The sequence below is a fragment of the Scyliorhinus torazame genome, chromosome 2 (assembly GCF_047496885.1).
Source record: "Scyliorhinus torazame isolate Kashiwa2021f chromosome 2, sScyTor2.1, whole genome shotgun sequence".
In the NCBI taxonomy this organism is placed as follows: Eukaryota; Metazoa; Chordata; class Chondrichthyes; order Carcharhiniformes; family Scyliorhinidae; genus Scyliorhinus; species Scyliorhinus torazame.
In genome coordinates, this window is record NC_092708.1 from 405,497,445 (window position 1) to 405,510,027 (window position 12,583).

A 12,583-nucleotide genomic window follows, 5' to 3' on the forward strand; every position below is an offset into this window, starting at 1 on the left:
GGCAGTGGAGACGGCACAGGGGTGCGACGGGAGCCTCGGTGTGGTCCCCGATTAGGGATAACCATCGGTTTGTCCCAGGAAGGATGGACGGGGGGTTTCAGAGCTGGCATCGGGCAGGGATTAGAAGAATGGGGGACCTGTTCATCGATGGGGCGTTTGCGAGCTTAGGGGCGCTGGAGGAGAAATTTGGGCTACCCCCAGGAAATGCCTTCAGGTACATTCAAGTGAGGGCGTTTGTTAGGCGGCAGGTGAGGGAATTCCCGCTGCTCCCGGCACAGGGGATTCAAGACAGGGTGATTTCGGGCGTATGGGTCGGGGAGGGCAAGGTGTCGGCGATATACCAGGAGATGAGAGAATAGGGGGAAGCGCTGGTAGAGGAGCTGAAGGGTAAATGGGAAGAGGAGCTGGGGGAGGAGATTGAGGAGGGGCTGTGGGCTGATGCCCTAAGCAGGGTTAATTCCTCTTCCTCGTGTGCCAGGCTTAGCCTGATACAATTTAAGGTGGTCCACAGAGCGCACTTGACGGGGGCGAGGTTGAGTAGGTTCTTTGGGGTGGAGGACGGATGTGGAAGGTGCTCAGGGAGCCCGGCGAACCATGTCCATATGTTTTGGTCATGCCCGGCACTGGAGGGGTTCTGGAGAGGAGTGGCGGGCGCAATATCTCAGGTGGTGAAAGTCCGGGTCAAGCCAAGCTGGGGGCTAGCAATATTCGGAGTAGTGGATGAGCCGGGAGTGCAGGAGGCGAAAGAGGCCGGAATTCTGGCCTTTGCGTCCCTAGTAGCCCGGCGAAGGATCTTGTTATTGTGGAAGGAGGTGAAGCCCCCCAGCCTGGAGGCCTGGATAAATGATATGGCTGGGTTCATAAAGTTGGAGAGGATTACGTTTGCCTTGAGAGGGTCTGCGCAGGGGTTCTACAGGCGGTGGCAACCGTTCCTAGACTATCTCGTGGAGCGTTAGAGGAAGGTCGGACAGCAGCAACCCGGGGGGGGGGGGAGACACATCTCTTTCTGTGGGGGGGGGGGGGGGGAAGGGGGGTTCTCCGGGGGGGCATCTGAGCAAGAAAAACAAAAACGGAAAACTGATATGTACGGGGGGAATCCAATGTACAAAGTTCTGTATCATATTGACTTGCCATGTTTATGTCTTGCTATGCGAGTTTTTTCTTCTTTTTTGTTACGGGGGGGGGGGGGGGGGGGGGGTTGTTTATATGGTTGAAAATTCTGTTAAAAAATTCTTGATTAACATATTTTTTAAAAAAAGTGACCCAGCGGGGAATCGAACTTGGGACCCTGGAGCTGTGAGGCAGCAGTGCTAACCACTGTGCTACCGTGCCGTCCGAAAGGGGGCAATCTGAATCCCCCTCAGAACATTGTCAGGCTGGCATTTTGCCGTCACATCTGAAGAGTTGGACCTCAACCCAGCGGCTCCTGGTTCAGAGGTGAGAGTTCAGCCCAGTGCATCACAAGGACCAGGGACGAGAGAGAATGGGATTACCTGTCAGTCATGTTCTCATCTGAAGCTTTCTGTTCCTCGGTTTCACAGAGCATTCCTTCCTTGTGGGCTTGCTCCAAACGAAGACACGGCTGGACGGACAGCACCTCGGGGCTCAGCCAGGACTCCTCTGGGGGGGTCTTGCACAGACGTTGTTTCTTGTGTTGGCAGGGGCTTTTCAGAGGACAGGGAGGGGGCTGAGACCCTGGCTCCGGCTCCGACACCTTCAGCTTCTTCTGCAGGGTAGCGCTGACATCACCCGCACCCCCCGAGGTGACCCGTTTGACCTTACGTCGCCGCCGCAGTGGCTGCCCAGGTGTATTCTCAGTGAAGGAATCTGACTCGTGCCAAGTGTGGTACTTGCCCTTCAGCGTGACATTGAGAGAGGACAGTCTCTTCACCACTGCCCCATCATCGTCCGAGTCGCTGCCACCTCCCCCGCCTGCGATCCCTCCCCCACCCCCCACCTCGTCCTGGCTGGACTCTGACGCCTCACTGTAGCAGCGGGCATAGTCCAGCGAGTGGTTGGAATTTGAGCGCCGTTTCCGCCCCCTTCGTTTGCGCGCTTGCCGTCTCTGCTGTTGCCGTGGACACAGCACGGGTCCATCCCAGATTTCCTGCTCCAGCAGGTTCTGTTCTGACGTCTCGTCCAGTGCAGATGCCAGGTCGTGGGCTAGCTCATCCATTACACAGCGTCTGGGAAAGACCACAGGAGGGAACAGGAATTAGAGAAGCACGGATGTCAGCGTCAACACAATCGCAGAATACAGGTGGGCATTCGACCATCGTGTCTGTGCCAGCTCATTGGAAGAACGATTCAATCATTCCCAGTCCCCTGTTCTTCCCCATAATCCTGTAAAATGTTCCCCCCATTCCCTTTCACAAATTCCCACTGAATCTGATTTCACCGCCCTTCCCGATCACAAAGATGTTCCCTCAGATTTCACAGCTCCAAGGAGAACATCCCAACTTGTCTATTCTCTGCCTGTGATTGAAGTCTCTCGTACCCTGTTAAATTCCAATCAATTTCCTCTTCACCCTTTCCAAGGCCTTGACAAGGTACAGCAGGCGGTGAGGGAAGCCAATGGCCTTCATAGCGAGAGGATTTGAGTATAGGAGTAGGATGTCTTGCTGCAGTTATACAGGGCCTTGGTGGGGCCACACCTTGAGTATTGTGGCAGTTTTGGTCTCCTAGTTTGAGGAAGGACATTCTTGCTGTTGAGGGTGTCCAGCGAAGGTTCACCAGACTAATTCCTGGGATGGCAGGACTGACACATGAAGAGAGACTGGATCGACTGGGCTTGTACTCACTGGAGTTTAGAAGAATGAGAGGGGATCTCATAGAAACATATAAAACCCTGATGGTACTGGACAGGCTCTGTGGGGAGAATGTTCCCGATGTTGGGGACGTCCAGAACAAGGGGGTCACAGCCTAAGAGTAAGGGGTCAGCCATTCAGGACTGAGATGAGGAAGAATTTCTCTCAGAGAGTTGTGAACTTGTGGAATTCTCTCCCACCGGTGAATTGTTGGGTGAATTGGACATTCTGAATTCTCCCTCTGTGACCCGAACAGGCGCCGGAGTGTGGGGACTAGGGGCTTTTCACAGTAACTTCATCGCAGTGCCAATGTAAGCCCACTTGTGACACTAATAAAAGATTAGGAAGAAATGCCCAATGGCCGCAACCAGCTTTGAAAAATGCCGCTGCGATCAGCTTTCAGGACTCGGGCCGTCCCATTCGCGCCCCATCCGCTGGATCTAGCAGTGCACAGACCCAGAGCCCAGCGGCCCAGAGCCCAGCGGGGGGGACCCAGAGCCCAGCGGGGCAGACCCAGAGCCCAGCGGGGGGGGGGGGGGGACCCAGAGCCCAGCGGCCCAGAGCCCAGCGGGGGGGACCCAGAGCCCAGCGGGGCAGACCCAGAGCCCAGCGGGGGGGGGGGGGGGGACCCAGAGCCCAGCGGCCCAGAGCCCAGCGGGGGGGACCCAGAGCCCAGCGGGGGGGACCCAGAGCCCAGCGGGGGGGACCTAGAGCCCAGCGGGGCAGACCCAGAGCCCAGCGGGGCAGACCGCCCCATCCTGACATCATCGTACTGTTGCATTAAAGGTAAGTGAAAATGGGGGGCTGCGGAGGCGTGGGTTAGAACATAGAACATAGAAAATACAGCACAGAACAGGCCCTTCGGCCCACGATGTTGTGCCGAACCTTTGTCCTAGATTAATCATAGATTATCATTGAATTTACAGTGCAGAAGGAGGCCATTCGGCCCATCGAGTCTGCACCGGCTCTTGGAAAGAGCACCCCACCCAAGGTCAACACCTCCACCCTATCCCCATAACCCAGTAACCCCACCCAACACTAAGGGCAATTTTGGACACTAAGAGCAATTTATCATGGCCAATCCACCTAACCTGCACATCTTTGGACTGTGGGAGGAAACCGGAGCACCCGGGGGAAACCCACGCAGACACGGGGAGGATGTGCAGACTCCGCACAGACAGTGACCCAAGCCGGAATCGAACCTGGGACCCTGGAGCTGTGAAGCAATTGTGCTATCCACAATGCTACCGTGCTGCCCTTAAGAACAAATTAATCTACACTATATCATTCTACCGTAATCCATGTACCTATCCAATAGCCGCTTGAAGGTACCTAATGTTTCCGACTCAACTACTTCCACAGGCAGTGCATTCCATGCCCCCACTACTCTCTGGGTAAAGAACCTACCTCTGATATCCCTCCTATATCTTCCACCATTCACCTTAAATTTATGTCTCCTTGTAATGGTTTGTTCCACCTGGGGAAAAAGTCTCTGACTGTCTACTCTATCTATTCCCCTGATCATCTTATAAACCTCTATCAAGTCGCCCCTCATCCTTCTCCGTTCTAATGAGAAAAGGCCTAGCACCCTCAACCTTTCCTCGTGAGACCTACTCTCCATTCCAGGCAACATCCTGGTAAATCTTCTTTGCACCTTTTCCAAAGCTTCCACATCCTTCCTAAAATGAGGCGACCAGAACTGTACACAGTACTCCAAATGTGGCCTTCCCAAAGTTTTGTACAGCTGCATCATCACCTCACGGCTCTTAAATTCAATCCCTCTGTTAATGAACGCTAGCACACCATAGGCCTTCTTCACAGCTCTATCCACTTGAGTGGCAACTTTCAAAGATGTAGGAACATAGACCCCAAGATCTCTCTGCTCCTCCACATTGCCAAGAACTCTACCGTTAACCCTGTATTCCGCATTCATATTTGTCCTTCCAAAATGGACAACCTCACACTTTTCAGGGTTAAACTCCATCTGCCACTTCTCAGCCCAGCTCTGCATCCTATCTATGTCTCTTTGCAGCCAACAACAGCCCTCCTCACTATCCACAATTCCACCAATCTTCGTATCATCTGCAAATTTACTAACCCACCCTTCAACTCCCTCATCCAAGTCATTAATGAAAATCACAAACAGCAGAGGACCCAGAACTGATCTCTGCGGTAAGCCACTGGTAACTGGGATCCAGGCTGAATATTTGCCATCCACCACCGCTCTCTGACTTCTATCGGTTAGCCAGTTCGTTATCCAACTGGCCAAATTTCCCACTATCCCATGCCTCCTTACTTTCTGCATAAGCCTACCATGGGGAACCTTATCAAATGCCTTACTAAAATCCATGTACACTACATCCACTGCTTTACCTTCATCCACATGCTTGTCACCTCCTCAAAGAATTCAATAAGACTTGTAAGGCAAGACCTACCCCTCACAAATCCGTGCTGACTATTCCTAATCAAGCAGTGTCTTTCCAGATGCTCAGAAATCCTATCCCCCAGTACCCTTTCCATGACTTTCCCTACCACCGAAGTAAGACTAACTGGCCTGTAATTCCCAGGGTTATCCCTCGTCCCTTTTTTGAACAGGGGCACGACATTCGCCACTCTCCAATCCCCTGGTACCACCCCTGTTGACAGTGAGGACGAAAAGATCATTGCCAACGGCTCTGCAATTTCATCTCTTGCTTCCCATAGAATCCTTGGATATATCCCGTCAGGCCCGGGGGACTTGTCTATCCTCAAGTTTTTCAAAATGCCTAACATTTCTTCCTTCCTATCAAGTATTTCCTCGAGGTTACCAGTCTGTTTCACACTGTCCTCTCCAACAATATGGCCCCTCTCATTTGAAAATACAGAAGAAACGTACTCGTTCAAGACCTCTCCTATCTCTTCAGACACAATACACAATCTCCCGCTACTGTCCTTGATCGGACCTACCCTCGCTCTAGTCATTCTCATATTTCTCACATATGTGTAAAAGGCCTTGGGGTTTTCCTTGATCCTACCCGCCAAAGATTGTTCATGCCCTCTCTTAGCTCTCCTAATCACTTTCTTCAGTTCCCTCCTGGCTATCTTGTATCCCTCCAATGCCCTGTCTGAACCTTGTTTCCTCAGCCTTATATAAGTCTCCTTTTTCCTCTTAACAAGACATTCAACCTCTCTTGTCAACCATGGTTCCCTCACTCGACCATCTCTTCCCTGCCTGACAGGGACATACATATCAAGGACACGTAGTACCTGTTCCTTGAACAAGTTCCACATTTCACTTGTGTCCTTCCCTGACAGCCTATGTTCCCAACTTATGCACTTCAATTCTTGTCTGACAACATCATATTTACCCTTCCCCCAATTGTAAACCTTGCCCTGGTGCACGCACCTATCCCTCTCCATTACTAAAGTGAAAGTCACAGAATTGTGGTCACTATCTCCAAAATGCTCCCCCACTAACAAATCTACCACTTGCCCTGGTTCTTTACCAAGTACCAAATCCAAAATTGCCTCCCCTCTGGTCAGACAATCTACATACTGTGTTAGAAAAGCTTCCTGGACACACTGCACAAACACCACCCCATCCAAACTATTTGATCTAAAGAGTTTCCACTCAATGTTTGGGAAGAACAAAGAAATGTACAGCACAGGAACAGGCCCTTCGGCCCTCCAAGCCCGTGCCGACCATGCTGCCCGACTAAACTACAATCTTCTACACTTCCTGGGTCCGTATCCCTCTATTCCTATCCTATTCATGTATTTGTCAAGATGCCCCTTAAATGTCACTATCGTCCCTGCTTCCACCACCTCCTCCGGTAGCGAGTTCCAGGCACCCACTACCCTCTGTGTAAAAAACTTGCCTCGTACATCTACTCTAAACCTTGCCCCTCTCACCTTAAACCTATGCCCCCTAGTAATTGACCCCTCTACCCTGGGGAAAAGCCTCTGACTATCCACTCTGTCTATGCCCCTCATAATTTTGTAGACCTCTATCAGGTCGCCCCTCAACCTCCGTCGTTCCAGTGAGAACAAACCGAGTTTATTCAACCGCTTCTCATAGCTAATGCCCTCCATACCAGGCAACATTCTGGTAAATCTCTTCTGCACCCTCTCTAAAGCCTCCACATCCTTCTGGTAGTGTGGCGACCAGAATTGAACACTATACTCCAAGTGTGGCCTAACTAAGGTTCTATACAGCTGCAACATGACTTGCCAATTCTTATACTCAATGCCCCGGCCAATGAAGGCAAGCATGCCATATGCCTTCTTGACTACCTTCTCCACCTGTGTTGCCCCTTTCAGTGACCTGTGGACCTGTACACCTAGATCTCTCTGACTTTCAATACTCTTGAGGGTTCTACCATTCACTGTATATTCCCTACCTGCATTAGACCTTCCAAAATGCATTACCTCACATTTGTCGGATTAAACTCCATCTGCCATCTCTCCGCCCAAGTCTCCAAACAATCTAAATCCTGCTGTATCCTCCGACAGTCCTCATCGCTATCCGCAATTCCACCAACCTTTGTGTCGTCTGCAAACTTACTAATCAGTAAGTTTAAGTTACCCATGACTACTACCCTGTGACTTCTGCACCTTTCCAAAATCTGTTTCCCAATCTGTTCCTCCACATCTCTGCTCCTTTTGGGGGGCCTATAGAAAACTCCTAACAAGATGACTGCTCCTTTCCTATTTCTGACTTCAACCCATACTACCTCATTAGGGTGATACTCCTCGAACTGCCTTTCTGCAGCTGTTATACTATCTCTAATTAACAATGCCACCCCGCCCCCCCCCCCCCACCTCTTTTACCACCCTCCCCAATCTTATTGAAACATCTATAACCAGGGACCTCCAACAACCATTTCTGCCCTTCTTCTATCCAAGTTTCCGTGATGGCCACCACATCGTAGTCCCAAGTACCGATCCATGCCTTAAGTTCACCCACCTTATTCCTGATGCTTCTTGCGTTGAAGTATACACACTTCAACCCATCTCCGTGCCTGCAAGTACTCTCCTGTCAGTGTTCCCTTCCCCACTGCCTCATTACACGCTTTGGCATCCTGAATATCGGCTAGCTTAGTTGCTGGACTACAAATCCGGTTCCCATTCCCCTGCCAAATTAGTTTAAACCCTCCCGAAGAGTACTAGAAAACCTTCCTCCCAGGATATTGGTGCCCCTCTGGTTCAGATGCAACCCTTCCTGCTTGTACAGGTCCCACCTTCCCCAGAATGTGCTCCAATTATCCAAATACCTGAAGCCCTTCCTCCTACACCATTCCTGCAGCCACGTGTTCAACTGCACACTCTCCCTATTCCTAGCCTCGCTATCACGTGGCACCGGCAACAAACCAGAGATGACAACTCTGTCTGTCCTGGCTTTTAGCTTCCAGCCTAACTCCCTAAACTTGTTTATTACCTCCACACCCCTTTTCCTACCTACGTCGTTGGTACCAATGTGCACCACGACTTCTGGCTGCTCCCCCTCCCTCTTAAGGATCCTGAAGACACGATCCGAGACATCCCTGGCCCTGGTACCCGGGAGACAACATACCTTCCGGGAGTCTCGCTCGCGACCACAGAATCTTTTATCTATTCCCCTAACCATTGAATCTGCTACTACTATTGTTTTTCTATTCTCCCCCATTCCCTTCTGAGCCCCAGAGCCAGACTCAGTGCCAGAGACCTGGCCGCTAGGGCCTTCCCCCAGTAGGTCATCCCCCCCAACAGCATCCAAAACAGTATACTTGTTTTGAAGGGGAACGGCCACGAGGGATCCCTGCACTGTCTGCCTGTTTGTTTTCTTTCCCCTGACTGTAACCCAGCTACTCTTGTCCTGTACCTTGGGTGTGGTTACCTCCCTGTAACTCTTCTCTATCACCCCCTCTGCCTCCCGGATGATCTGAAGTTCATCCAGCTTCAGCTCCAGTTCCCTCCCACGGTCTCTGAGGAGCTGGAGTTGGGTGCACTCCCGGCAGGTATAGTCAGTGGGGACACCGGTGGTATCCCTCACCACCCACATCCTACAGGAGGAGCATGCAACTGGCCTAGCCTCCATCCCCTCTTACCTTACAGAATATAGCTGCCCTGTGGACCAACTGGACCTCCGACTCTGCTCCCAGTCAGCTGCACTCTCTGCAAACTCCTGGCTCTCTTCTCACTCTTTGCGGAAATGTAGGAAACAAAATGAAAGGAGCGGAAGGAGGTTGTGCATGGAGAGCGGGAGGAGTTCGCCATTCCATTAAAAAGCAGAACCTCCAAGTTAATAATCTCTGCATTATAACCCGAGCTATGTGGAGGTTCTGGCGGACTGGTGTCCGAAGACCCAGACTGTTGCCCTCCAGACCCAAGGCCAACTCCCTCCTCAGCAGGCGATCCAGACTGAACTCAATTAGAAAATCTGGAATTAAAAGTCGAATGATGACCATGAAACCATTGTCGATTGTGGTTAAAAAAAAACATCTGGGTCACTAATGTCCTTTCGGGGAGGAAATCTGCCGTCCTTTCCCGGTCTGGCCTACACGTGACTCCAGACCCACAGCTCACAGGTAGTCAGCCACTCAGTTCCATCAAACTGCTGCAAAGTTAATAAAAAGGAATGAAACCGGACAGGCCACCCGGCATCAACCCAGGCACCGGAAACGGTAACGGCAAACCCAGCCCTGCCGACCCTCCTCACTAACATCTGGGGGCTTGTGCCAACGCTGGGAGAGCTGTCTCACAGACTAGTCAAGCAACAGCCTGACATAGTCACACTCACAGAATCACACCTTACAGACAATGTCCCAGACACCACTACCACCATCCCTGGGTATGTCCTGTCTCACCGGCAGGACAGACCCAGCAGAGGGGCCGGCACAGTGGGGTACAGTCGAGAGGGAGTTACCCTGGGAGTCCTCAACATCGACTCTGGACCCCATGAAGTCTCGTGGCTTCAGGTTAAACATGGGCAAGGAAACCTCCTGCTGATTACCTCGTACCGGCCACCATCAGCTGATGAATCAGTTACTCCTCCATGTTGAACACCACTTGGGGGAAGCACTGAGGGTCACAAGGGCACTGAATGTACTCTGGGTGGGGGGACTTCAATGTCCCACCACAGTACCACCACAGACCTAAAGGACAGAGCTGCTCGACTGGGACTGCAGCAGGTGGTGAGGGAACCAACAAGAGGGAAAAACATACTTAACCTCACCCTCCCCAACCTGCCTGCTGCAGATGTATCTGTCCATGACAGTATCGGTAGAAGTGGCCTTCGCACAGTCCTTGTGGAGACAAATCCCGTCTTCACATTGAGGATACCCTCCATCGTGTTGTGTGGCACTACCATCGTGCTCAATGGGACAGACTTCGAACAGATCAGCAACTCCAGACTGGGCATCCATGAGGCGCTGCTGCGGGCCATCAGCAGCAGCAGAACTGGACTCAACCACAATCTGTAACCTCCTGGCCCGGGATATCCCCCACTCTACCATTACCACCCAGCCAGGGGGTCAACCCTGGTTCAATGAAGAGAGCAGGAGAGCATGCCGGGAGCAACACCAGGCATCCCGGAAAATGAGGTGTCGACCTGGTGAAGCTACAACACAGGACTACTTGTGCCAAACAGCAGAAGCAGCAAGTAACAGACAGAGATAAGCGATTCCACAACAAACCCATCAGATCCAAGCTCTGCAGTCCTGCCACATCCAATGGCTGTGGAGGAGGAGGCTCCACAAATATCCCCATCCTCAATGATGGAGGAGCCCAGCACATCCGTGCAAAAGACAAGGCTGAGGCATTCGCAACAATCTTCAGCCAGAAGTGCCGAGTGGATGATCCGTCTCGGTCTCCTCCGGAGGTCCCAGCATCACAGAGGTCAGTCTTCAGCCAATACGATTAACGCGACGTGATATCAAGAAACGGCTGAAGACACTGGATACTGCAAAGGCTGTGGGCCCGACAATATCCCGGCAATAGTACTGAAGACTTGTCCTCCAGAACTTGCCGCACCCCTAGCCAAGCTGTTCCAGTACAGCTACAACACTGGCATCTTCCCGGCAATGTGGAAAATTGCCCAGGTGTGTCCTGTACACGAGAAACAGGACAAATCCAACCCAGCCAATTACCGCCCTCTCAGTCTGCTCTCCATCATCAGCAAAGTGATGGAAGGAGTCATCAACCGAGCTATCAAGCGGCACTTACTCAGCAATAACCTGCTCACGGACACTCAGTTTGGGTTCCGCCAGGGTCACTCAGCTCCTGACCTCATTCCAGCCTTGATTCAAACATGGACAAAAGAGCTGAATGCCAGAGGTGAGGTGAGAGTGACTGCCCTCGACATCAAGGCAGCATTTGCCCGAGTGTGGCATCAAGGAGCCCGAGCTAAACTGGAGTCAACGGGAATCAGGGAAAACCCTCCACTGGTTAGAGTCATACCCGGCACAAAGAAAGATGGTTGTCGTTGTTGGAGGTCAATCATCTCAACTCCTCAGGGTAGTGTCCTGGGCCCTCAACCATCTTCAGCTGCTTCATCAATGGCCTCCCTTCCACCATAAGGTCAGAAGTGGGGATGTTTGCGGGTGACTGCACAATGTTCAGCACCATTCGCAACTCCTCAGATAATGAAGCAGTCCCTGTCCAAATGCAGCAAGACCCGGACAATATCCAGGCTTGGGGCTGACAAGTGGCAAGTTCCATTCACACCACACAAGTGCCAGGCAATGGTCATCATTCATTCCCAAGGTTCATTCCCAGCTTTTAATTCCTGGGTTTTAATTCCTGTTTTTTATTCCCAGTTTTTGTTCCCAGGTTGAAATTCCAAGGGTTTATTCCCTGGGATTAAAGCCCCAGGAAAAAATCCCCTGGGAATAAACCCCCAGGAATAAACCCCCCAGGAATAAACCCCCCGGGAATAAACCACGGGAATAAACCCCCGGGAATAAACCCCCCGGGAATAAACCACGGGAATAAACCCCCCGGGAATAAACCACGGGAATAAACCCCCCGGGAATAAACCACGGGAATAAACCACCGGGAATAAACCCCCCGGGAATAAACCTTAATTTCTGGGGTTTAATTCCCGGGTTTATATGCCAGTGGGTTTATTTCCAGGTTGAATTCCTGGGAGTTTATTCCCAGCTTTTATACCCAGGCGGTTTAATTGCTGGAGGTTTATTCGCAGGTATAATTCCCGAAATTTGTTCCCGGATTTTATGCCCGGGTGTTTAATTCCTGGGCTTAATCCCAGGGATTTATTCTCAGGGTTTATTATCGGGGTCTATTCCCGAGGGTTTATTCCCCGGGGATTCCTCAGGGTTTATTCCCAGGGGGATTTATCCCGGGTTTATTCCCGGGGTGTATTCTCGGGGTCTATTCCCGGGGGTTTATTCCCCGGGGATTTCTCAGGGTTTATTCCCAGGGGGATTTATCCCGGGTTTATTCCCTGGGTGTATTCTCGGAGTTTATTCCCAGGTTTATTCCCGGGGGTTTATTCCCAGGGGTTTATTCCCGTCCCCCCCCCCCGAGGGTGTATTCCTGGGGCTTTATTCCCGGCACTTTCTTCCTGGGGCTTCAATCCCGGGGGTTTGTTCCCGGGTTTGTTCCCAGAGGTTTGTTCCCGGGGGTTTGTTCCCGGGTTTATTCCCAGAGGTTTGTTCCCGGGGGTTTGTTCCCAGGGGTTTATTCCGGGTGTTTAATCCGAGGTTTTTTCCCGGGGGTTTATTCCCGGGGGTTCAATCCCGGGGGTTTAATCCCCGGGGGTATATTACCAGGGGGTTTATTACCAGGGGGTTTATTCC

The 12,583-nt window shown here is 51.7% G+C and overlaps 1 protein-coding gene across 1 annotated transcript; it reads right to left on the reverse strand.

Moving 5' to 3' along the window:
* Window positions 1-1,489: 1,489 nt before the first annotated feature.
* LOC140407737 (G patch domain-containing protein 2-like) lies at window positions 1,490-8,939 on the reverse strand. Its single transcript, XM_072495030.1, has 2 exons — window positions 8,873-8,939; window positions 1,490-2,186 (listed from the first exon to the last, which is right to left on the reverse strand). Exon 2 carries the CDS (start codon window positions 2,174-2,176, stop codon window positions 1,490-1,492), a length of 687 nt encoding a protein of 228 aa, XP_072351131.1. The 5' UTR covers window positions 2,177-2,186; window positions 8,873-8,939.
* Between the last annotated feature and the right edge of the window lie 3,644 nt (window positions 8,940-12,583).

Excerpts from the sequence above, each read along its gene's own strand:
- LOC140407737 (XM_072495030.1), bottom strand. The coding sequence starts at position 2,176 with ATGGATGAGCTAGCCCACGACCTGGCATCTGCACTGGACGAGACGTCA.